General features: G+C 32.8%; 5 protein-coding genes and 1 long non-coding RNA gene across 16 annotated transcripts; 3 read left to right on the forward strand and 3 right to left on the reverse strand.

The window, feature by feature from the left end:
• Positions 1–4,327: 4,327 nt before the first annotated feature.
• Positions 4,328–7,362, forward strand: LOC145738855 (ATP-dependent DNA helicase Q1-like). Its single transcript, XM_081993977.1, has 7 exons — positions 4,328–4,547; positions 4,606–4,686; positions 4,753–5,358; positions 5,421–5,635; positions 5,891–6,149; positions 6,203–6,419; positions 6,535–7,362. Exons 2-7 carry the CDS (start codon positions 4,659–4,661, stop codon positions 7,049–7,051), a joined length of 1,842 nt encoding a protein of 613 aa, XP_081850103.1. The 5' UTR covers positions 4,328–4,547; positions 4,606–4,658; the 3' UTR covers positions 7,052–7,362.
• Positions 7,363–7,952: 590 nt separating this feature from the next.
• Akh (Adipokinetic hormone) lies at positions 7,953–8,951 on the reverse strand. Its single transcript, XM_081993524.1, has 2 exons — positions 8,762–8,951; positions 7,953–8,156 (listed from the first exon to the last, which is right to left on the reverse strand). The coding sequence occupies exons 1-2, from the start codon at positions 8,933–8,935 to the stop codon at positions 8,112–8,114; spliced, it is 219 nt and encodes a 72-aa protein (XP_081849650.1). The 5' UTR covers positions 8,936–8,951; the 3' UTR covers positions 7,953–8,111.
• Positions 8,952–11,054: 2,103 nt separating this feature from the next.
• GLS (glutaminase) lies at positions 11,055–14,229 on the reverse strand. Of its 2 annotated transcripts, XM_081993664.1 has the most exons (13): positions 14,101–14,229; positions 14,020–14,051; positions 13,907–13,948; positions 13,764–13,851; positions 13,574–13,710; positions 13,143–13,272; positions 12,851–13,094; positions 12,678–12,799; positions 12,266–12,424; positions 11,994–12,170; positions 11,811–11,942; positions 11,476–11,630; positions 11,055–11,421 (listed from the first exon to the last, which is right to left on the reverse strand). In XM_081993664.1, exons 1-13 carry the CDS (start codon positions 14,227–14,229, stop codon positions 11,145–11,147), a joined length of 1,824 nt encoding a protein of 607 aa, XP_081849790.1. In that variant the 3' UTR covers positions 11,055–11,144. The 2 variants fall into 2 exon arrangements, with proteins under 2 accessions (XP_081849790.1, XP_081849791.1); XM_081993665.1 differs by lacking the exons at positions 13,907–13,948; positions 14,101–14,229.
• On the forward strand, positions 13,704–14,381 carry LOC145738710 (uncharacterized). Its single transcript, XR_014180838.1, has 2 exons — positions 13,704–13,887; positions 14,032–14,381. It is a non-coding gene; the product is annotated as an uncharacterized LOC145738710 (long non-coding RNA).
• On the reverse strand, positions 14,082–19,092 carry NKAIN (Sodium/potassium-transporting ATPase subunit beta-1-interacting protein). 8 transcript variants are annotated; one of them, XR_014180837.1, is made up of 7 exons: positions 18,825–19,091; positions 18,626–18,763; positions 18,489–18,572; positions 18,223–18,384; positions 18,108–18,168; positions 17,906–18,026; positions 16,505–16,614 (listed from the first exon to the last, which is right to left on the reverse strand). XR_014180837.1 is itself a non-coding variant. In XM_081993686.1 (7 exons), the coding sequence occupies exons 1-7, from the start codon at positions 18,876–18,878 to the stop codon at positions 16,605–16,607; spliced, it is 558 nt and encodes a 185-aa protein (XP_081849812.1). In that variant the 5' UTR covers positions 18,879–19,091; the 3' UTR covers positions 16,505–16,604. The 8 variants fall into 8 exon arrangements, 7 of the variants coding, with proteins under 7 accessions (XP_081849814.1, XP_081849808.1, XP_081849810.1 ...); XM_081993686.1 differs by lacking the exon at positions 17,906–18,026 and adding an exon at positions 17,515–17,563; XM_081993687.1 differs by having other exon boundaries at positions 17,906–17,942.
• LOC145738697 (proton-coupled zinc antiporter SLC30A2-like) lies at positions 15,146–23,137 on the forward strand. Of its 3 annotated transcripts, none has more exons than XM_081993676.1 (7): positions 15,146–15,280; positions 20,581–20,792; positions 21,749–21,859; positions 21,918–22,218; positions 22,328–22,493; positions 22,563–22,803; positions 22,868–23,137. In XM_081993676.1, exons 1-7 carry the CDS (start codon positions 15,192–15,194, stop codon positions 23,005–23,007), a joined length of 1,260 nt encoding a protein of 419 aa, XP_081849802.1. In that variant the 5' UTR covers positions 15,146–15,191; the 3' UTR covers positions 23,008–23,137. The 3 variants fall into 3 exon arrangements, with proteins under 3 accessions (XP_081849802.1, XP_081849804.1, XP_081849803.1); XM_081993678.1 differs by lacking the exon at positions 15,146–15,280 and adding an exon at positions 19,697–19,829; XM_081993677.1 differs by lacking the exon at positions 15,146–15,280 and adding an exon at positions 20,203–20,526.
• Positions 23,138–23,270: the final 133 nt, after the last annotated feature.

A 23,270-nucleotide genomic window follows, 5' to 3' on the forward strand; every position in this document is an offset into this window, starting at 1 on the left:
AAGATTTATTTAACGCTCTAACGGTTTATGTTATACATCAGTGTCTTTGCAAATGGTTTTTACACCAAGTAAAAGCGGAATAAAATATCATCTAAGGTAGAAAAGAACAATAATTACCTATCGATTGGAATGTGTTCAATAATGCTGATTTCGTATAGTGAAGACAGAAGAAAGTTATTTATACTTGTACCAGCATTGGCCTTAGGGTATATAATCAAAGTAGAAACTATGTTACAATGATGATCAAGCTAAAATATTGACGGAACTCACAAATAAAAATAAGGATGTGAACGCATTAATTATGTAAGAGAAAAAAATGGATTGCAAGCCACAAATCGAAACAAATTTTAAATTATAGAAACTGATAACTGTGTTATTTAACGCTTGTTTAAATATTAGTTTTGGTTCCTGTTACATTTTATGGCAAAAACTTTCATTGTTTGTATACTTACAGTTTCAAAATTATGTTATTGTTATCCGGTCAATGGTTAATTATTGTAGCCGACATGTTATAAACAAAGGACGACGTTTAATTAGCACTATCATCAGCAATGGTCACTTTTAATTTACTGTTATCCACAATCTAGTCTGACAATTTCATGCCCTAGTTAGTTTAAGATTATGTCAACCCTAGTGAAACATCTTGTTATTGTATATAGTAACAAGGGGTCATTAAAATCAAGCCGAACAAATTAGAATTTACATGGTACCTTCCATTGTTGTATGTATCTTGATGTAATTTGGGTGTATCTAATCGTTTCGCTGACGATGTCTATTTTATTTAAATAAAGTTAAATGTTAAAACACTCCCAAGGTAAAACTGCTTCTCTAGAATATTGCCAAAACAAGATTTTATAGTCGGTCGATGAGCCTCATTGCTTGAAATACTTATTTTCAAAACGAGGACAGACGGTAATTGCCACCAAGTACTCCAAGCAAACTAATACAAAGTAGCTTTTACTGTTTCAGTTTTCAAGTGCACTATAGCGAAATTCACGCTTATTAGAGAAAAAATCTTATGGTTAAAGTTCAAGGTGAAAGCCTCTTCTCTAAAGTCTTAATTGGGGTACTTATTGATGAGAGTTAAGAGGTGGTTGACTGTCAGCAACACTCACTACACAAAAGAACTGTATAAAATCTCATTTGCCATGTGTAAGGATAATCATTAATCATTTTATTTCAACAATAATGAATCTATATGTAAGTAAGTATAAATCAAGTGCGAATATGGACTTGAATACACAATTTGTTTTACCTTATTAGGCCATATAATATTATACTAGTTTGGTAAAGTTTATCTTTAATTTTTGATTGGCTAAAATAATTAGCATGTTAAAACAAAAACATAAATAGACTTTTCACATTACTTGACATTTTTAAAGTAAAAAAGCAATCAATAGTTGATCTAATTAATTATTGATAGTTCTAAAATGAGAAAATAAATGTAAATTCCTGAAATATCTTTTTTTTTTTGGAATGTAGTTGTGTAAATAGTAGTTAAAACAATTAGAGAGTGATTATGTAATAATTCATTATACAGCGCTTAATATAATTAACTTATTCGTAAAAGTACAACCATGAAGAAATATACCATCCACACCAAGCAAAATAAAAGATAAAAGTCTTTCTTTTATCTCAATATCAGCAAGAGGATGTGAATATTTTGGTTTCAAAACTTGTTGAAGAGCTGTCATTTTGGTAAATGTTGTCTTCTATAAAAATTATATTTCTGGAACACTATTATAGTATTTCTGAAAACGTGTAAATATATAGCTATTCTATCTTTTACTAATTTAGGTAGGAATAAACTATATACTGTAAAACTAATAGGTAACTTCTCATCTTGTCCCAACAGGACTATTTGACAATAAACGATTAATTGACATTTTAAACACAAGAGCATCAAATGTCTTTGCTATGAGTATCCTTTCACCGGTACCAGAGAGAACACAGGTGGGTATTCATAACAAGAACTTTGGTGAGCCTGTTTTAACTGTATTATTTTGTTATGCTTACCATATTATCAACACTTATTGACGTAAATAACAGTTTGTTTAAAGTTTTAAAGGGTGTTGGAAAGGGTGGGTTAATCACTGAATAATTCCCGAAAATATAAAACCAGCGGTCGAAAACATGGTTTAAACTGGCGATCTTGAGTTCTTCAGGCCACAAGTTTATAAGGTAAGGTATTCTGGTAACGGTATTCCTGGTAACAAAATTAATATTAAAACATCGCGCGGACTCACGCGTGTAACTCGGCACTTGTAACTATTTAACACACAATTATATACTTACGACAACTAAATTTCCCGTACACATTTTCTCGTTGTCATAACCGAAGCCGTCCGTTCTTTCTGTTATAGAAGTCTGCGGAGATTGTAAATAGCAGACTGTTTTCACCTCTTTGGAGACCCAGTTGGGAGATAATTTGACCTCGTATGGTCTCGCATGTCCTCGTGCAACAAAACTGCCATTTACCTCCCGGCCAGAATGTTTTACCTCGATGTTTTCGAACTTAAGAAGAATTTTCTTTTTTTTTCGCCGACCGCTCTTCTAACCATCACACTATTTACTAACCCGACTAATCTTTAGGTGGAATCTACTTTCTGTTGCACTAGGTGCAGTATAGTGACCCATATTTACCATTAATGACCCTTATCGCGTTTACGGCGTTAGTTCTTGGCTAGGTCGTTCACGTTGTAAGCACCTGTTGCACTTTTTGTTTTATTGTAAATGCGGTGTATCATTGTATTTTGTTGATTACAGAACGTATTATGCAAATGTTGGAAATATTATAAGAATACGTTTGATATCTTCAGGACAATAATTTTTATTTATTAGAATATTTTAGGTAATGATGAGAAAACGTTAGAGAAGGTAAAAAATTTATTTTTTTTAGTCTTTCATTATTACTTACAACAAGTACTGTTTGTTTTCATATACACATTTAGACTTTAAAAACAAAATGATATAATAAATTTACTTTTTTACTAGATACCTAGGGTTATATGGCTTTTATTGCCACTAAGGACTATTTTCGCCTCTCATCAGTTGCGATGTTTATTGCAAATTTTCCAGCTATACTTCACACCATTTTACCCTTTGATGAATATTTTTAAATGTACAGAATACCTACTTTTTATGGTGCCATAACAAAAATACCTTAAATAGTAAAAGTAAAAAGGCTGAAATTGTGATATACCAAAATTTTGTTAATTAGACCAGGTCCGATTTTCCCCATTGTCTTGTCTCTTTATTTCCTCAAAACTTAAAACGTTATTTTCAATTGTTATTTCAGTTCCTTTTCTGATAATTCCACCCAAGACTGACTTTGTATTGTAACCTTTATACGGTGTAATTTTTTTTTATTGTGATACGTAACTTGAATGAAACAGCTGAATTCCGTAAATTAATCTGAGAGCCCTGATCCAGTTTTTTTATTAGGGGCTATTTGAATATTTTTCTGAAGGAGAAAGTGAATTTAGATTTAAATTTACTTTTTTTTATTAACACGGAAAACTGAAGATGTTTTTTCTAAAAATAGTGTGGTTAATTAACTAGTTTTCCGTCGACCCTGTATTAACAGAATAGTTGTATCTTTTTTTATTTGTATTAAACAAAGAGAAATAAACGCACATTATTTAGTTAACATCCACCATTACCGACAGAACTAACTGTCACTGTCATTGTGCAGGGTGCCTGGTGGCTGCGGTATTGTGTATTCAATTGACAATAATTACTTTTTTTGGCTGAATACCCAAAAAGGGTGATAGCCACCGCAGTCTTTTCTTGAAGATTGGAAAAATATAAAGTCAATCCTATTTTAAGCCTTTAGTATTAAAAAAAAATGGAATCAAATAAGATTAAAGATTTAAGCCTAAAAATTTCACAATCCCTATACATCACCTTCTAAGCCGCTTCAAATATAGAGTAAATAGACTTGGTAAGTTCAAGCCTGTTAAAAAAGAGACTTTACTTACTTGAATAAGCTGCTTCAGATAGGGGCTTGTAGAGTATGTATCGCAGTTTTTCAGGCTGCTTATGTTCAAGCGCCTTGATTACTATTTTGCATCTCATCGAAATTATAAACATAGGGTGTTCCAACTTCACGCTTTGCAAAAAAATGGCGCTTAAAATTTGTAAATTTCTTTTGTCATCTTAGGGTGATCATTTACTATTTTTGGATATATGTAGATCCACGAAGCAGAAGTTTTAACAATGCCCACGTGACTGCTCGACTATATCGAATACAATATCACGTGACATTTGTAAAATACGGCTTCTCTTCGTCTAAAACATACGTCAATGTCACTCGTCTCTACTCTAGTACTCTAACCTAAACTGGACTGTGATACTGTGAACAGTGTGAACCAGCAACCGGCTTTCTGCTTTTTGCAGTATTCCAGTTTCCACTACAGCAATATTAGCATTTAGTTAATTTCTGGTAAATTTTTGCCGGGCAGGTGCTTGATATTATTTGCTGGTTATTTTCATTAGTTTTTTGCTAATGACATAAGGTCTATTGCTCTACTACAGTTTGCAGATAGGTAAGTTAAAACTCTGGCTTAAGTAGTATTGGTTTATGCCTGTAGTGATATTTTATAGTTTATTCTACTTGCACTACTTATCCTAGTCGTCCCTGAGTTTACAAGTACATAATGTCTAGAGCTTCACTCTCTGAGAAAGGTAAATATTAAAGTACATTGTAACTACAAAGATGAACTACAATAATTCTTCTCATACAATTTCTAGAAATGCTTGCTCAATTAGCCAAGCTTGATAAACAAATAGCTGAGTATGAAGAAACAAAAAAGTCTATCAGCAAGAAAATAAGTATTCTAAGTAAGGAAAGAGTTGATCTGCACTTACAATACACTATGAGTCAAGTTAAAAAAAACCAAGTAGCTGAGTGGGTTGATAATCAGTATACCTGGTCTGAAAAAGTGAAGTATGAATTGAAATATAGATTCAAGTTTAGCTCATTTCGGCCAAGTCAACTGGGTGCAATAAATGCAAGCTTACATGAGAAAGATGTGCTGGTGGTTATGCCTACTGGAGGTGGGAAAAGTTTGATCTATCAAATGACTGCTGTTATAAAAGGAAAGTTGTCTGTGGTGATTTCACCTCTCCTGGCTCTTATTGAAGACCAAATCAACTCCTTGGCCAAATTTGACATCACTGCTGCATCAATAAATTCATCAATGACCAGAGCTGAAAAAACAGAAATTCAAAATAAATTAAAGAGAAAAGCTCTACAAATTATTTTTGTTACCCCAGAACTCATAGCAAACTCCAGCCTGTTTATGAACAATTTGACCAAGTTGCATAAGGAGCGGTACATCAGTCAATTTGTCATTGGTATGTTTCAATAGAATGTTTAGTACCTATCAGATTAAATTTTCATTAATAACCTATTCCAGATGAGGTGCACTGCTGTTCCCAATGGGGACATGACTTCAGAACTGATTATCAGTCTTTATCACTATTGAAATCACAATTTCCCCAAGTACCAATTTTGGGTCTTACAGCTACAGCAACCATGAATGTTTTAATTGACATCCAAAATATGTTATGTCTACCAGATCCAGTAATAATAACTTCACCTTTTAATAGGCCCAATTTAATTTTTAGGGTGGTAAGTAAATATTTTCTTCACTCAACTAAATCTTTTAATAATTTTAATTAAAAGACCACAAAATTAATCATAAGTAAATATTCTTTTACCTTAAAAAACAGGATATGACTGGGTATTTTTATGTTAAAACTTCAATTGAACATTTTTCTTTAACTAAAAAAATGTTTTGTACTATTAACTATTCTATTTAAGTATTTATTTGATGTTTTTTTTAATACAATTATTGTACTTATGTGTTTTACACTCTGTACTTAGGTGGTAGGCAAACCAGAAGATCCAAAAGTGTTTGTTGAGACTGTGATCAAAACAAAATATATAAACAAATGTGGCATAGTCTATGTAGCAACCCAAAAGGAGTGTGAAGATTTAGCGGATTATTTACGAAGACAAAATATCAAGGCTGCCCCTTATCACGCGGGTTTAAGGGTTGAAAGTAAAAGTTCAATCCAAAAAAAATGGTTTCAAGATTATTACAGAGTTATAGTAGCCACCATTGCGTTTGGGATGGGAATAGGTAACAAGTCATCTGCAGTTTTAAAACATTTCTTTGATTGTTGAAAATTCTAGACAAACCTGATGTTAAGTTTGTCATTCATTATTCAGTCCCAAAAAGCATTGAAGCTCTATACCAAGAAAGTGGTAGGGCAGGTAGAAATGGAGAAGAGGCTGAATGTATTGTGATGTTTGGGCTTAATGAATGGCTGAAAACGTTTGCCCAAGCAAAAACTGCAATTGAGGAACGGAATACTCGTAGTGTGCTTGGTTACTGTATGGATTTAACCACGTAAGTTTTTTCCATATTTGTAAATACCGCATAGTCAATAGTCACTTGAAGGTTTTAACCAAAGCTACATTATATATGCTCAGATTTTAAATCAACATCCTAAATATATTTTCAGATGCAGACGCACCCTACTTTCTAAATACTTCGACGAAGACTGTGGTACTGATGAATGTAACAAGATGTGTGACCATTGCAGAGTTGAAACGGAAACCATCAAATATTACAACATACAACCATGCCTGAAAGATCTTAACGCTATACTGGTTAATGGGAATGTTTCAAACGTAAATATAACATTGAAAAAATTGCTTGACTCCTGGTACACTGCTACTTCTAAAAAACTGCACCACAAAGCCCCGCCATTCCCAAGAGACCAGGCAGAATACATTATTGGATATCTTATTGAAAAACGTCATTTGAAAGTTAGACGAGGATACAATTTGGCAACTTCTTATGCCATTATTTACTCAGATAATGATAAAGTGTGTGGAGATCCTATTCGTATGCCATTTAATGATACTTTGGAGGGGTTGAAAGTTCTTAACGATGAATGTGCTCCTTCTACTTCGAGTCAGGGGCCAAGTACAGCACAAGAGGAACAAGTTCCTGCTAAAAAGCTACGTTTAAAATAAGTTAAAGTATTTTTTTTTATTTACTGTGATTTTATTTATGTTTTTTGTTTATAAGACTAATAGTCATAAAATGTAACATTTTTGATATGTGCTCCCACCGACTGATTACTTTTAAACTTTAGGTACTTAAGAATTTAAGGTTTGATCTCTGGGGAGTTTAATCAACCTTATTTATTTCGCAATTAACCCAAACTTGGGATTTTTAGCTTTAAACTGGTTCAAAACCATTTGTTCTTTGATGACTTGAGTTTATATCTTGTTAGATATTTTTTTACCTCTATACAATAAAGTTGTATTTTTTCACAAAAGTAGAGATGACTTTTATTTACACTAAGGCAACAACAATAGATTTATCATTTTATGAAAGGGTAACAGAAGGCTGCTATTATTAAAAAAAATATGAGAGCTTATTAACTATTATATTTAAGCGGATTTTTTCTGCAACTATTTGAAATTTTAATTTACATTTTAAACAGGATTAAAATGTCCAACAATCTCTTTGTCATTTAATTAAGTAAATGTCTTTGTTTAGTTAGAAAAAAAAGGGAAACTCCATAAGTAAGTTTGTTTTAATTACTGCTATAACAAAAGGCGGAAACAGTTTCCTGTGTCTATTTGTCTATTTTCTTCTATTGAAATATGTCAAAAAGTTTAGCTTCTTGCTACCAAACTGGCCAAAATGAATTTCTTTAATAAAATTTTGTCTACACGGAATAAACATGATCCACTTAAAATGACAACAGTTTTAGGAATTAATGCTGAACATTCTCCATTAAAAAAACCCAAACCCATAGCTTTATTTAGCCTAGTAACAACTAATAAAGGAAAAAGTAAGTAATTTGAAAAAAATCCAAAATTCCTAGGAAAATCTGCATTTGGAAAAGTTACTGATAAACGAATATATTATGCACTTTTTATTCAATAAACTCTTAACTTATTACAGTTCTAACAGTATGCAACATAAATAAATCACTGTAAGACAACTTGAATTTAATTTTATTAAAAAACGTAAATTTTACATTAAGGAGACAAAACATTCTGATCTTGGACTGGACTGGTTTTAATTGGACAACTTCTCGCACTCTAGCAGCTTCTGAGCCTCACTCTGTAACAAGCAATAGTTTTTCAGAACATTAATAAATAATTTGCCTAACTAGGCCAATGGAGACAATATTTTACAATTAAATGGATCATTTAGTTTGATATATGATTTTGGCAAGTGCCTTACTTTTTTTATTTGTACAACTTGGTGGATTCTGTTACGTACATTCATTAATATACTGTGTGCTGCATATCCTCTAAAGTACACAAATATTAATTAAATGTACGTAACGGAATTAAACTGCAAACTGTTCTACAGGCACGTTACACAATTTAGAAAACAATTCGTTTGGATAATACAAAAGCCTTTGTCAAACATAAGTTATAGTGTAAATATGCATAGCTAGAAATGGAAACACAGTTATATAGTTTGACTTTTTGAATACAATTTTTACTTTACAGACAAGGGTCAAACTGTTTAATTTCCAGACTTACAACACAAAAGACCAGTTTTGAACTTGTAATCCGAGTGTCTTAATTTATTTACGAAGTGGAGTTTCTAAAGTTTTGTTACCAAATTGGGGGATTAAATTGCTCTATTCAGAAAGTTAAACAAAAGATGTTTCTATAGTACCTAAGGGTTAATTTATGGTAAAGAAAAATACATACCTGAATAATTTTGTAAATAAGTATAAGGGTATCCACGGATTCCTTACAACCATTATCGTTGTCTTCGGTGGGATTGTTGAGGGCTCGCTTACCCCAATTGGGTGAAAAATTAACTTGGGCAGTGCAGAAACTGACGTAGAACACGACCAAGAGCAGGACAATTTGGCGGAACATTGCGGGAATAAAAAGCGCGCCTCAACGGTTCGGTGAAGTTTACTCGATAAAGTTGAGGATGTAAGTGTGTCTCTCAACCGAAAAAGCCAACATTTATACATTGGGGATGATGCGCACCCCTGCTGCTCCAACTAATTGCAAAAGAAACCCTTTGATAACGCTCTGATTATTAAATTTAACAAAATCCCGATGGTTAGTTGATTGCCTGTTTCCGTCGATGGGTTTTTTTTGTTTAAAAGCAAACAAGTCGTGTGGGTGTTAAGAAACCTCAATAATTCTGTTCGGACGCAAATCATCTATTAACAACAATAGGGGATTCATTATTTTGTCCTTCTATAGGGCTTAAATATTATTAATATCTTTCCTACCTAATCATGAGTAATTGAAATGAATAGGAAACATGTGAAAAGCACATAACATTGTCCAGATTTCTCAGTATACACGTGTAAAGTAAAGGTATCATATGTCGTAAAATTAAAATATTTGCATACATATTCATTCAAACAGTCAATTTAAAATACGGTTCAATTCACTCTTAAATAAATCATTTATGTATGATGTATAATAATTTGATGTGTTAAATTAAATCCAATTAATGCAAAAAAGTCCAATTATTTGGTCAGTGAGTTTTGAATATACTGAGGGACAATATTTTTCAAGTTTTTAACCATCAAATTTTAACTGATCTTAATATAACATTGATTTTCTCGTTTTTATTATTAACGCTCCCTATTGTCCAATAAACGGTACAACCCAACGACCTTAGTTGATCTAATTTTCAGAAACCTCAAAGTCTATCATCAAATTAAAATTAAAAATTCTTGTAAATAATACCTCATCTGCTATTGACCAGTGATGCTTCTCTAGGTTTTCATCCGAGTCAACTTCGAGGACAACTTTAATAGGAAAGGTTAATTACATTTAATGAATTTAATGCAACATTTTATAATTGCACGAAAATAATGAAATAAAGTTTTTTTCTACTTTGATAAAAAAAAACAAATTATCAGTTGTGTAATCTCAATAGTTAAGTTTGTTTTAGTAATATTTTTATACTAAGAAAAAAGTAATAAAAACAAAAACAGTGGCGTTAACAGTTGTTTGTTTAGTTAACAAGTTGTTTGTTTATAACACACCCTATAGTTACACACATATTTCATAACTATTGTTATTAACACTTTTTTTCCAATTCTCTCATCGTATGCAAGCATAAGCTGAAATTAATCTGAATAATCAAAATTCATTGAAACGTGTTATTACAAAATAAATGTGACATATTTAATGGTTCAAATACGAAATTAGGAATATATTAGCGGCAACATGTTGCCTCTGGAATTTTTTTGTAATATAGTTTAAAGTTCCAAAGATGTAAATTTCATATACATCCTCGTGGAGCTCTCATGCGTAAACACTGATAGAAGGCGTCGTTTTAAACAAAATTAAATTTAATCTGTACCTCGAGTTTCCCTTTAGACTACCACGCATCAAATAGTTTAAGTAATAATTTGGCACTTATTATATATATTAATAAATATAATAAGACGCACTTAAATTTGTGACGCAATTACATGAAGAAATATAATTTTTATTGTATACTATCATCAACGTCGGATGCTTCGTTAGGCGATTGGAATATCCAAGGGCCAATCACGTATCAATTGTGCAGATTCATTACTTAAAGTTAGCCCTTACCTTTATAACTTAATAGAAGTTGTGTGTTTACTTTAATGCCCACGCAGTTACCTCAAGTGCTTTCTAAATACGCCACATAAAGAAACTTTAAACGTAAACCGGAAAGTTTGGTTTTCTGCACCGAAAATGGATTTAATAAACCTAAAACCTTCTTTATATTTTTCATACTATTAATATGTAAAAGATGTTAAATACAACTGTTAAACCAATTACCTTCCTACTCCAAGTTCAACCCTACAGTTTGGTAACTTAATAAATTGTTACTTAAACGTGCCTCTTAGGGTTTAGGTAAAATTCCCTTTCTAGGGAATACATACTTAGGTTATGCAAGAAATTTCCAGAACGTATAAAACTTCCCCAACTGGTTTAAGTTAAAACTATAATCCTCAATCTAGTAACCCTAAAGGATGTAAATTAAAACACCCAATTCTAATTTAAAAGCATTATTATTATTGTCAAATAATCAAAATTATTTAAATTTGTACTCCACAACTTACAACCACAGAATACTGTTAAATTACGCCATTCCTGGAATGGGAGGATCCTCCTCCTCAGGCTTATTTCTGGACACTTGTTCATCCCAAAGTTGAAGCAATTCAATCACTGCAGTATGTCCGAATGCCAGTGCCTCCTCCAAGGGAGTTTTTCCCCATCTGTCTCTGATGTCATAAGGCACGTGACATTGCTTAAGTAGGAATTCTACACAATTGACGTGGCCTTCAGCAGCAGCCAAATGCAGTGCAGTCCTTCCATCGTAGTCTGGCACACTCATGTCCATACCGTTTAGCATGTGCCTTGAATCAACCAGTAATTTTGTAATTTTAATTATAAATTGATTAAGAGTTTACCTTCTAAGGCCTGATAAATCTCCGGCAGCCGAGGAGAAAAGCAAATTGACTACATTCAGACCTTTAGTCTCAAACTTGTGTTTTCTGGGATCTACTTTATTAGGGGCGTGTCTTAGGTTGTCGTATCGATGGAAGTTGAATTTTTTTATTAGTTCCTGAAGTTAAAAGCTGTTAATAATGTTGGAGAAGTTTGTAAGATGAAAGTGGTTTGATTTGCCTCCAGTAGGGTGTTTTAATTAATATTAAAAGTACAAATATAGTGCCCTATTTAGGTCTTCTAAGCATTACTTAAGAGGAAAAACAAACCAAATTACCTTTCTAAAAATTTTTAGTACCTCACAAAATTGAACTCCTCTGCAACTGTTCCCCAGTGAATCTAAGGGTGGAGACCAAAGACAAATTCCCATAACATTTGGAATGACAACTAACAGGGCTCCACTGACTCCAGATTTAGTTGGGACCCCCACCTTATATTCAGCATTTATTAAATTTAAACAAAACCATAGCAAAGCATGTACCTTAAAAGCAAATTGACCAGAATAATCATACATGCCGCAACTATGCATTAAAGACAGCACGTCTCTAACACTTTCTGGTTTCAAAACTTTCTCTTCCGAAAGTGGACAAATACCTCCATTAGCTAAGGTGGAAGCTATCACTGACAACTGATCGCAATTAGTCTCTAAAGAACAGCACTGAAATTTCAATTTATATATTAAAATCAAATTTCATTACGAAGTCCCACGTTTTAATGAGAGAAATTGATTAAAATATGTCAAATAGCTCTGACCTGAAAATAGAAGTCCATGCACTCCTTCAATTTGCAGTTTTCTGGGAAACATTTGTGTTCCCTCATGTAAAATCCTAAAGCGTAATTTCGATCTGCACATTCGCGTTCCGAGAGGAAAACAGCGTTATTAAATCCCAAGTCTTCATTTCCTGCTAAACGCTATTGGAAAAACAAATTATTCGTAATAAACAAGCCTACAATTAAAAATTAATAAATAGGCCCTAAATAATCTTATATAAACTACATGATTTGCATAAAGTGTAGCGAAGCGTAGTCGTCCCTGAAGATTTAATAAAACCTATAAAGATAAACTATCGCGGAAGATTTTCGACCACAACAAATTACTACGGTAATATTCGATTTCCTTCTGCTTTTTTTTTATTGCCGAATATTAATTTTCAAGTACACTTACTTCAAAGAAATTCATCGTAAAATCAAATTTCTCTGCCAAACTCATTTCAGGCGCCACTAAAGTTTTCAAAAGTGAACACACTATGATGGCCCCGGCATTGATCATAGGATTATGAGGTTTTTCTGCAACAACCCCTATTAAACACAGCAAAACCAACAAACTTACAAACTCACTATTGTGATCCAAAATAAGTTCGTTGAAATTCCTCCCACTGGGTTCCTGTCCAACATACCTGTGAACCACATCCGACCCTAACAAATCCAATGCTATACCGTACGTTAACGGTTTACTACATGATTGAATTGTAAATGGGATGGCCACATCCCCTACAGAAAATCTTTGACCATCTATAGTGCATATGCTCACTCCCCAGTAATTGGGGCTCATTCTTTTAAGTTGAGGGATGTAGGAAGCTACCTTAAATTATTTTTTTACTACTACTGAATGTAAAGTACTAAATCTAACTTTTCCATTCGTGTTGTCCTTGCATCGCCAGTAAATTTCTTCAATGTCTTTGCAAAAATCTTGGAATTCTGGTATTATGAATTGCCTTCGGAATGCACGAGATATAAGCCCGATATTTGGCGCTATGATACTACAAATTATAAAAAAATTCTTAATCATCTAGCATAGTATAAAGAGACCATCAACACTTAACAGAATAGTTATTATAAGAAAAACGTCACTCATGTGTATTACCCCTTCACCGATTCTGCGCTGTGATTACAAAGAACAAATAAAACCATCAGCTTATAGCCTGATCTAATATTAATTTTTTTCCCAAAAGAAAACCCCATCGATAACCTCTAATAGTTAAACACACGATAAGAACACTTGTTGTAGTTGCGCATTTGAATTTGTTTTATTAGCTTGCGTCATATTACATTATTTCCTACCTTTTAAAGTCGTTCATACTTAATTTTTGAGTGTCGATAGAATAACCATCGGATGACCCTTTGGACATCATTTTTAAGATATCGACCATTTCTTTTAGTCTGGGATCAGTTTTTCTGAGCCCCGTAGCACGCAGCGCCTATAAATATTCTCAGTTAAGAACTATTTGCAGTGGGAATTTGTTATACTTACATTGAGGAATTTTCCAATTGACAAAAGGCCAGTTTCTTCATTTTTGAACATTTCAAACAAAACTTCGTCAGTGCGGAGGCTTTCACCCCTGAAATTATAGTGTTGTAAGATGTTGAAGAGGGGGGTAAGTAAAAAGAACTTACAAACATAAGTAATTAGTGTCGTGGATAAAAGAGTAAGATCGTCTGTAATGTTTAAAATAATACAAATTGAAACTCAAAAAATGATGCTGGTTTAGGGTTTTGTTTTATTTTACCTTTGCCTATAGTTTTCAGGTTGGATGATGACCTACAAACAATACATAAGCAAGAGCTTGAATAGATGGGGGCACACTTACATCTTCAAAATCGCTGTCTTTCGAAGTGAAACTGAAATTTCGGGCATGTTTAATTAATAAAAAAGCCCTGGTTGCATCGTGATTTTTGAAAATCGAGTTTAAAAACCGTCTAGCAGCAATGCATTTCATTTTGCCGGTAATCGATTTATTTTGGGATTGCTTTTAATGCTATCACGCCGACGCGGTCAGCAGAAGATATTTCACAAACGGGATTTTTTGCTTTTATCCAATGTATGGTAACTTTTATCTAGTGCATGTAACATAATACACTGTGATTGGCATCTCCATAGTTTTAGTTACAGCTTTCAGAACTACACCTGCAGTATTTTCTGTGTTAACTAATGAGTTATATAACACTTTTGTGATATGGTTTGGCACGCTTAGTGTCGGAATTAGGCCAGTACTGAACTTTTTTGAACTGTAAACTGATTTTAGTCTGTAATATTAAATTTATGTACTAGATTTTTTTTTGGTATTGTTAACAACTAATAGTATCTGACAGAAATAACACTGGCACCTGACGAGTTATTTTCCATTATTTCAACAATTTTTATTAAAAAAAAACAAAGCATATTGTAACAATGGTGCCGTAGTTTACAAGGAAATTCATTTTTGTTGCTTCACTTTGGCGTAAAGGTTTTTGGTTTTTTGTGAACTTGGCCCAGTTGAAATAAGGTTGATGCGGTCAGCTAAATTAAACATTACATCGTTAGCGGTTAAGGTTTTTAATTTTTTTTCTTAAATCTGCACGTAGGAAGTTTTATCCTATGCTTCATATGAGACATAAAAAGGGAAAACTGAATAGTGACTGAAAGTGTACTGAGGAGTGAATTAACATTTGTTAGAGGTCAACATTAACTGGAAACTGTGCTTTATCTGCAAGAATATTAATTAATTAAATTTCAATTTGTTGTGGAGATGGATAATTTTAATTACCCCCAGTGGATTACGGAAAGCGATCCTTCGATTAGTGTACGTAACTGTAAACCGTTGTGGATTTTAAAATATATAAAGGTTCTCTCCTTGGTTTTTTTCTTAGTTTAAGCTTGTCTCGGTCGGTTATTGTTAGTTTGACAAAGGGGGTTCTTTGAATGTCGTCAACTGATAAGGATTATATTGAAATAGTTTCCGGAGTTTTAAGGAAAGTGAGCGAAACAGTAATGGGCCAGCAGAATGTCAGGTATGTCTATATATTACTACAACGACGTACACTACATACAGTATACAATGATTGTATAAGTAATAAAATAGATTTTAGGTAATACTTTGGTAAAAAGGTTCTTAATACTAGAAGCCATATTTACAAGTTGAAAGTGAAGTTTTATTAAAACACCAACTGAGTCTACTTAACAAATTAGTGTGATTGTTTAAAATAAATTTCCAACTGTCGTTCTTCTTATTGTCTATTTGTTGAAACTATTATTGATATGACATTACTAAGATATGTTAATAAATATAGCGCTGCCTATGTCTCATAAAAGATTATATAAAAATACCTTTTTGAGCTTTTGAGCAGTCTTACATGTAAATATTGGCTAACACTTACTGGAATATCACAATGACATTAACAGACTAAACAACGTAATAACTTACTTTTATATAATGTATAGTTATGCAACAAAAAACTGAATAAGAATTGATCATAAGCTGCCAAATAAATCAGTCAAAACTAATAATTTGCACATTCGAGTTCCGAAAAAAAAGACTGATTGCACACAGAAAATATTATTGCACGTTTTAGTAATAAATTCGGCAAGACACGATATTGAAAATTCATTCACATGTAGGTAAGTGCATCCCATAAACTAAAAAAGTTAAGTCGCCTAACTTACATAGGAGTTTCATTGTCTAGAGCTACGGCCCCTTGCACAGTATAAGCAGGAGGACCATTATTCAAAAAGGTCATATTTCTCATACTATTCCTCATTGGATTCCCTCTTTTTTGAGGCACTTGCGGAGTAGCATGACTGTGATAATACTGTTGCTTTGGAGGTGAATAATTCGCTCTAGCACCATGGAAATTCGAGTAGCTCGACCTCACAGAGGCTGGCCTGTTGTTGTACAAGTCCTCGAAGTCTTCATTTAATGACGTCGTGGACTGCTGATAGGAAGGATTCGTATGTCCTTGCCAATTTTGAGTGTTAACTGAACTACCCGAGTTGATATAATAATTTGGCAGTGGCGATTCCACCGGTGATTGGCTAGTAGTACTTTCGTATGCTTGGCACTTCTGTTGCTGATCCAGCAGCTTTGTGACTGGATTCTGAGATCTTCTGGAGCTTCTAGTTGACGATCTTGGATGCGATTGCCTTCTACTGTTGGTGCTATGTCTTCCCGATGTGCCCCTTTGCATAACGCTTCGTCTTTTAACGCGTCTGGGGGTCATTGGTTTAGGCGATGATGGAATGTGCCCTAATTCATTGTCACTATCGTGTCTCTCTAGTTGCGAACTGAATTCGATGGAATATAGTGACATTCGTTGTTTTGAGTTTTTGCGAGTCGATTTATGTGATGCTGTTAAAATGAGGGACACTCGTTTAATTCACGTTTAGCTCGCTTGAATGCACTATGGTTGTTTTTAGGTGTTTAGATTAATTGCGAAGTTAAGTTGAAAGAAATAAACTTGTTTATCTGTTAATATATAAGTTAAAATTAACCAGTGATAAAAAACGGCTGTACAAAGTTCATCATTTAGTGACAGATGGTTGATTTCTACAAGCCAACAGTTTCTTTTAACCTAATCAAAGCTAGACTTAATAGAAAACTCTACTTTGTTTAGTCTAGCATGTGCTGTAATGTTCTCTTAGTCAATATTGATCTTAGGTTCAATATTACCTAAAATGTTACCAAGCCATTAGAAATAAATAAAAGCTTATCTAATAAAAATAAAGTATTTTTGCCATTACTCGTATATGTTAAAGTGGGACGAGTAATTTTGTCAGAGTATCACCTTTCAGGCAACCATAGAGCACTCATACATAAAAGCTTTATATACATATGTAACTTGAATGAAAACAGCTATATACACAGTAACAATCAGTCAAGTCAAAATGTTAGTTCATAACAAATATTTCGTGCAAACCGATCCAAAAACTGTGCAGAAGCCAAGAAAGCCACAAATCACCACATAAAAAGCAACACGAAATAAGCTAATGGCAAGCTTCCTCAGGATAATAAGCGCTCGAACACAAAGATTTAGGGCGGATTTTTCTAAATTTAGGGCTAGAAAGGGCATCGAAAGAGTTGCTCCGTCTCACAGGAATTCTAACAGCATCAGCGTAAACTCTAGGTTTAACTTTTTTCGGCCGCATAAAATCGTGATTACTGCCGTGCAAATCAGTAAACTCCGATCTTTTTGATTTTAAATGCAATAGCCTATTCGAACCATGCAAATTGCCGCTGTTGTTCACATACATTGGATGTAACAGATAATTATCTGGACCATCTGCTTTCTCGAAATTAACTGAAAATAAGAAATAAAGAGGGCCGCTAGCTTGAAGTGCATACATTCTTGTAAGATAAATCACTTTGTATGAATGAAAACAAGTTTATTTTATAAAGCTTACTCATACATGATGAATGATTTGTTTTAACTTGGCATTTGCATCAAGTTTAGCTCAGTGACATTCAAACTGTAGTTTACACAGGATGGAAAAATTTAGGGCATTCATAGCCAAATTTTTAAATTCAGAATGTCACTTAATTATGCAATTGATCTTACTGAAGACTGAATAAGAAGGAAATAAAATAAGAGTAAATAATGCTTGCATCCAAATCTACTGGAACATTCCCATTCACCACTTACCATATAGTTTGAGGATCAAATCCACCAATGAAATCAACTGTAAGCATACATTTATGGTCTATTTTATATTCTAGTTGGATATATGTTTTTATCTACAGCTTGATTTACCCCAACATTTTCCCTGTGTTTTTTTTAACTAAGTTAGTTTTAATGAATTATTTTTCTACATGAGGTAGTGATTATACTAAAGAAAGGTACTTACAGGTGTCATCCTCTTCTAGGAAGGTCCTGCTCAAGCATACACCAATTATGCTATTAATGACCTATCAAAAATGGTTTTAAACTACAAATAACAGAAACTCAAAACAACTAATTACCGCTAAGATAACTTGAAGTCCTGAATGAAATAATTCAACATAAACATAGTCAAAGAAGCAGCCCTCATACTTTGACTCTTCAATATTTACAATTTTACAGCCAGGTCCATTTTTCTTCCACCAGCTGTCACTACTTTGGTCTAGTTTGAGTACCTTATTGGTCTATACAGAAAAAAATTAATTACAATCTAGTTGATAGATAAAAGTAATCTCATATAATTAATAGAATGACAAAATTAAGTGAGTCACACATAATTAAGACTTACTTCATGATCCAAACCTGCAACATTCAAATATAAGCATATAAGAAATATATTCCATCCAATCCATAAAAGATGCCACAGTAGATACTGAAATAACATTGATTTTAGAGGTTTACCTACCACTTAATGCAAACACTTACTGCTATGATATATTTAGGCCTATACTGGTAAGCCCCAAAGAAACCAAATATAAGAAAAATGATTTCAAAAAAGTTGACCAGCAAAGGTATCCAGAGGATACCAAGGAAATCAAAAGTCTGTCTCTCTGCTACAGTTATCTATAAAAACAATTTATTACGTAAATTACAGATGGAAAACTAGTTGAAACCAACTACTTACTATCTGTAGAATGCATAGTGAGAGAAACAAGTGCCTTCTCGTACAAAATCCCATGACATAAGGTTTCCAGCATTCAAAGGTCTCAGATTACCATCTTTAATAAACCCATTTTACGACCATCTTCCCACCAACCCCATCATTGCAGGACCTCCACTTAACCTTCGTTAATTAATACAATGTTTTTAATTGTGTGTATTGCCCCTTTAAAATTTTAATTAAAGGAATGTGTCAAGCTTTTGTGTACTTTTTTTTTGCATTTGCAAAATGATTGTCAAATGTCAGTCAAATTATTGAAGCTTTCTGAAGTAAATGCGATCTCTGTCGTTCTTGTAGCGAAAAGAGGAACGTTCAGTGGTTGAGTATTGTACTAGTTTGCAGTACTAGATTGGTTATAAGACACAATGAAATGAGAAAACAGGAGGTACTAGACGGGTTACTGCGGTTTATTCTATTATTTCTATTCTGTTATTCACCACTTGGTTTTAAAGATTTTTATCTCTCTTGTTGAATTTGTGAAATGAGAAAGCAGCTGGAAAATGTGAAAAATAGATCTAAAACAGTAGTTTTCTATAGTATTCTTTAAAAAAAAACAAAAAGTTAAAGTATAAATCACTGATCTCATAACTGTTGGCAAACTCTGCCTTTGCTAATTATTTCTCCTATTAAATTATTTATATTTGTTGCTTTGTATAGATCCTAACAAAATAATGCAACATATTAGTAGCAGAGAATATTCCAAGACATATATGTTTTCAGTCAATAAGTAGTCAAATTTTGAAAATGGTAATCGTTATCTGAATGTCAAGAACTGTGTGTATAACAAAGGATCACTCTAGTATTTATATTCTTTTATATCTATATTGTCTCAAGCCATATTGTTCAAAGATATAGATAAATATAGCTACTTGATATGTTTTAAGCGGCAGTAGGTATCTGGCGTTGTGCATGGTGTGTATACGTCTTTTTTTGTTCTGATTTATAGTCATCCTTTTTGGAGATATTTGAGTAAGTTATTATTACATGTAGCTATACTAGAAAATAGCAAATTATTTTATTTTGCTATTATATTGTGTGATGACTTTTCTTTATCTATATCTAGAATTGTGATTTTGTAAATGAAAAGTTAATTTTATAATTATATCTGTCTTAAGACTTTTGTAGGTCAGAAGCTAATAAGTTATCACACCTGCATTTATTATTCTTGAGTGCATTGACTTAAATGAATATATGTCCAGTGGAACTGACATTTTACTATTGTTTGCTTAAGGTCGTCACGTATATGTATCTTCTCGCTTGTGCAGATAAGAAATAAAATATTAAAATAAAAACAAGCCAAGAATGTTTACTGTAGACGTATTATCTTCAAGTGCGTATTTGGTTAAAACTCTTTTCATTCAAATGTACCTACTCACAATTAGTTAAGTTTATGACTATTTGTACAAATTTGTTGATTTTAAAGTTAAACGTATTGTTCAGTTATACCATTTTCAGATAAATGTAATATTGTCGTTAGAACCTAAAGAGCAATCATAGAACAAACATTCGTGTCACTGTAGGTTCGGGTGCATGCCGTACCGAAAAAGATTTAAAAAGTATTCATCATTTATCTTAAAATGTATGCGTAAGATTTTAAACGAATTTGCATTAGTGTAAACAATACCCTATCCAATATGTATAATAACTCTGAAAAAGTAAATATCAAGTAAGTGCCAATCAGATATTGCAAAATAATGTCTGAAAATTTTGCACCTTCCAGCGGTACCAATGGCAACAGCAATTATGGTTCCGTCGGGGGCCGAAGAAGCACCGTTCCCAGTATTACGACCCCCAGAAAGGTAATTTATTGTGTCCACGGCAAACCCAGTGATGGGTGCTGCAAAGTAATGGAAGGCGAAGTTATCAACATGGAAAATGATACTGAAGACATTACTTCTATTACCAAAGAAAATTCAGACACTACAGAGTTGGGTAAGTTTTTTACTACTTTTGATAGTCGTAATATTGTAGAAAAACAGGTGAATGAATTAGTATTAATGTCAGTTTTTTTTCAATAAAAGAAAAGTTTCATAAATTACTAAACTTAGTTCATTTATGTTTTAAATAAATTAATTCCACCCTGTATGTACCAAAATTACATACATATTATATATAAATGAATGTTACTTTATTCTTAAACCAACCATGAATTTTGCCACTAAATTAACAAACTATATTCGAATCTTATAATCGTAAAATGTGTATTTTACAATTAATCTTCCATAATTATATTGAACAAATTTTATAGTTTTGAAAAACACCTTTATTATTGCTTTAACAATAATTGTTTCAGTCATTACGTTCAAATAACTACCAAGTAGAAGATAAGCAAAATGCGAGCTTGACTCCACGTAAATACTGTTAAGTCAGTTTAAACACTTAAAACTTGTTTTTTTTTAACAGAATTATCTATCTTAGGAAGAATAATCGGTCATTTACTGAATCACGTGCTTAACCTAATTAGGAATATGTCAGACAGAGAATAAATACTTACTTGGGTTGATTAGACTAACTTGTAGAGAAAATGGGGAACAATCAATTTCTGATTATGGTCTGGGAGTTAATAATAGATGCAACGGTTTTATTTTAACAGACACATTTTTAGGGTTGATCAATATAATATGACCATGATAATGTGACAAGAATGTCAATAAGCTTCAAAAATAAGCAAGGCTCTCAGTTTCCCTTTCGGTTTACAATTTGGACTATTAATCTTAACACATTTATGTGCGAATGGTCCTTAATGAGTTTAAAATAACCAAAAAGTTGAAGGTGTATTCTAGCAAGAATTTGTAAATGTGCAACCATATAAAACCATCCATAAAAAATTTGTGTCCCTGACAAAATCTGAAAAAACAAAATTTGTTACATTCAATTTTATTTTTTAGTGAACAAACACTGTCATATGTCTGGAATCCCAGAAGTGGACAAAAAGGCTAGGAAGAAACTTATCATAGCCAGTATTCTGTGCGTGATATTTATGATTGCCGAAATAGTCGGTGAGTATGACTTAAATGTGATCTTCTAACTTAGGACACACTTTATTACTAATTCTAGGTGGTTACCTATCGAACAGTTTAGCGATAGCCTCCGACGCAGCCCATTTGCTCACGGATTTCGCCAGTTTCATGATATCACTATTTTCCCTATATATGGCCAACAGACCAAAAACGAAAAAAATGTCTTTTGGATGGTACCGAGCTGAAGTGATTGGTGCTCTAACTTCGGTACTACTGATCTGGGTTGTAACAGGAATTTTAGTGTACATGGCAATACAAAGGATTCTTTACAAGAACTTTGAGATTGATGCTGTTGTAATGCTGATCACTTCCGGAGTTGGAGTTGCTGTAAATATTATGTAAGTACAACTGTAAATTGACTTCTTTTAAAATTAACAGTAATTTAGCAAAGAATGATTGGTTTCAAGTATTTCAATGTCAATAATAATTTAAGAACGATGATTTCAGAATGGGACTATCATTGCATCAGCATACTCATAGTCACGGTGGAGCGGAACATCAAGGAAAAGAAAACAAACAAAATATTAATGTCAGGGCAGCTTTTATACATGTTATTGGAGACTTCTTGCAAAGTTTTGGTGTTTTATTAGCTGCTATTGTCATTTACTTCAAGGTAAAATTTTAAACGGTTTCATTTTTTGCTTATTAATATTAATAAACGATGTTACTTGCACAATTGCAGCCGGAATGGGAAATGGTCGATCCCATAATGACCTTCGTATTTTCGGTGTTTGTCATGATAACTACATTCGCCATTATCAAAGATACACTCCTAGTTCTTATGGAAGCCCTCCCTAAAGGAATCAACTTTGAAGAAGTCATGAAGATTTTAACGAACATCGAAGGAGTTCAGAGAGTTCACAACCTGCGGATCTGGGCTCTTAGTTTGGATAAAGTTGCTATGTCTGCCCATGTAGCTATAAGTATGATCTAAAAACTTTTTCTTCAAGAATTAGACACTAAAACGGTAATAACCTCTACATTTAGGTGAAGGAACAAACCCGCAAAATGTCCTCATGGTGGCAACCAAGAACATCCATGACAAGTACAACTTCTTCGAAATGACTTTGCAAATCGAGGACTTCAAGGAGTTTATGGAAGATTGCGTACAATGTCAGAATCCTTAATATGTATTTGTTTAATTTATTATTGTCTTTTAAGTTTGGTGTATGTTCACTAAGTGAATATTTTTATTATACACCTTGATTTTACCTGTAATTAATGATGATCTACTCAAATATAAGCTGTTGAAATTTATTTTGTTGCTTTATTAAATGGAATTTAATTTTTTAAATAAGCAAGACATACAAAATAGTTCACAATATATATAGAGTTAGGGAATAGTAAAGCTTTTATAACTGGTTGAAATAACAATAAACAAAACTTAAAA

This window comes from Ips typographus, linkage group LG16, assembly GCF_016097725.1.
Source record: "Ips typographus isolate SLU linkage group LG16, UJ_Ityp_2.0, whole genome shotgun sequence".
Classification (NCBI taxonomy): domain Eukaryota; kingdom Metazoa; phylum Arthropoda; class Insecta; order Coleoptera; family Curculionidae; genus Ips; species Ips typographus.

What these genes read in the sequence shown, in the direction of transcription:
- NKAIN (XM_081993682.1), bottom strand. Translation starts at nt 18,878, where the DNA reads ATGGGATTTTGTACGAGAAGGCACTTGTTTCTCTCACTATGCATTCTA. An exon ending in CACTATGCATTCTACAGATA is followed by an intron (nt 18,764 to 18,824) that starts GTAAGTAGTTGG and finishes TTGTTTTTATAG; the next exon opens with ATAACTGTAGCAGAGAGACA. An exon ending in CCTAGAAGAGGATGACACCT is followed by an intron (nt 16,615 to 18,107) that starts GTAAGTACCTTT and finishes TCATTTTAACAG; the next exon opens with CATCACATAAATCGACTCGC.
- LOC145738697 (XM_081993676.1), top strand. Translation starts at nt 15,192, where the DNA reads ATGTCGTCAACTGATAAGGATTATATTGAAATAGTTTCCGGAGTTTTA. An exon ending in CTATTGTCATTTACTTCAAG is followed by an intron (nt 22,494 to 22,562) that starts GTAAAATTTTAA and finishes GCACAATTGCAG; the next exon opens with CCGGAATGGGAAATGGTCGA. An exon ending in GTCTGCCCATGTAGCTATAA is followed by an intron (nt 22,804 to 22,867) that starts GTATGATCTAAA and finishes CTCTACATTTAG; the next exon opens with GTGAAGGAACAAACCCGCAA.
- GLS (XM_081993664.1), bottom strand. Translation starts at nt 14,229, where the DNA reads ATGAAATGCATTGCTGCTAGACGGTTTTTAAACTCGATTTTCAAAAAT. An exon ending in CCTGAAAACTATAGGCAAAG is followed by an intron (nt 13,949 to 14,019) that starts GTAAAATAAAAC and finishes TAAACATTACAG; the next exon opens with ACGATCTTACTCTTTTATCC. An exon ending in AGTATGAACGACTTTAAAAG is followed by an intron (nt 13,273 to 13,573) that starts GTAGGAAATAAT and finishes TATAATTTGTAG; the next exon opens with TATCATAGCGCCAAATATCG.
- Akh (XM_081993524.1), bottom strand. Translation starts at nt 8,935, where the DNA reads ATGTTCCGCCAAATTGTCCTGCTCTTGGTCGTGTTCTACGTCAGTTTC. An exon ending in TTATTTACAAAATTATTCAG is followed by an intron (nt 8,157 to 8,761) that starts GTATGTATTTTT and finishes TGCTTGTTACAG; the next exon opens with AGTGAGGCTCAGAAGCTGCT.
- LOC145738855 (XM_081993977.1), top strand. Translation starts at nt 4,659, where the DNA reads ATGTCTAGAGCTTCACTCTCTGAGAAAG. An exon ending in AGCTTCACTCTCTGAGAAAG is followed by an intron (nt 4,687 to 4,752) that starts GTAAATATTAAA and finishes TACAATTTCTAG; the next exon opens with AAATGCTTGCTCAATTAGCC. An exon ending in CCAATTTAATTTTTAGGGTG is followed by an intron (nt 5,636 to 5,890) that starts GTAAGTAAATAT and finishes CTCTGTACTTAG; the next exon opens with GTGGTAGGCAAACCAGAAGA.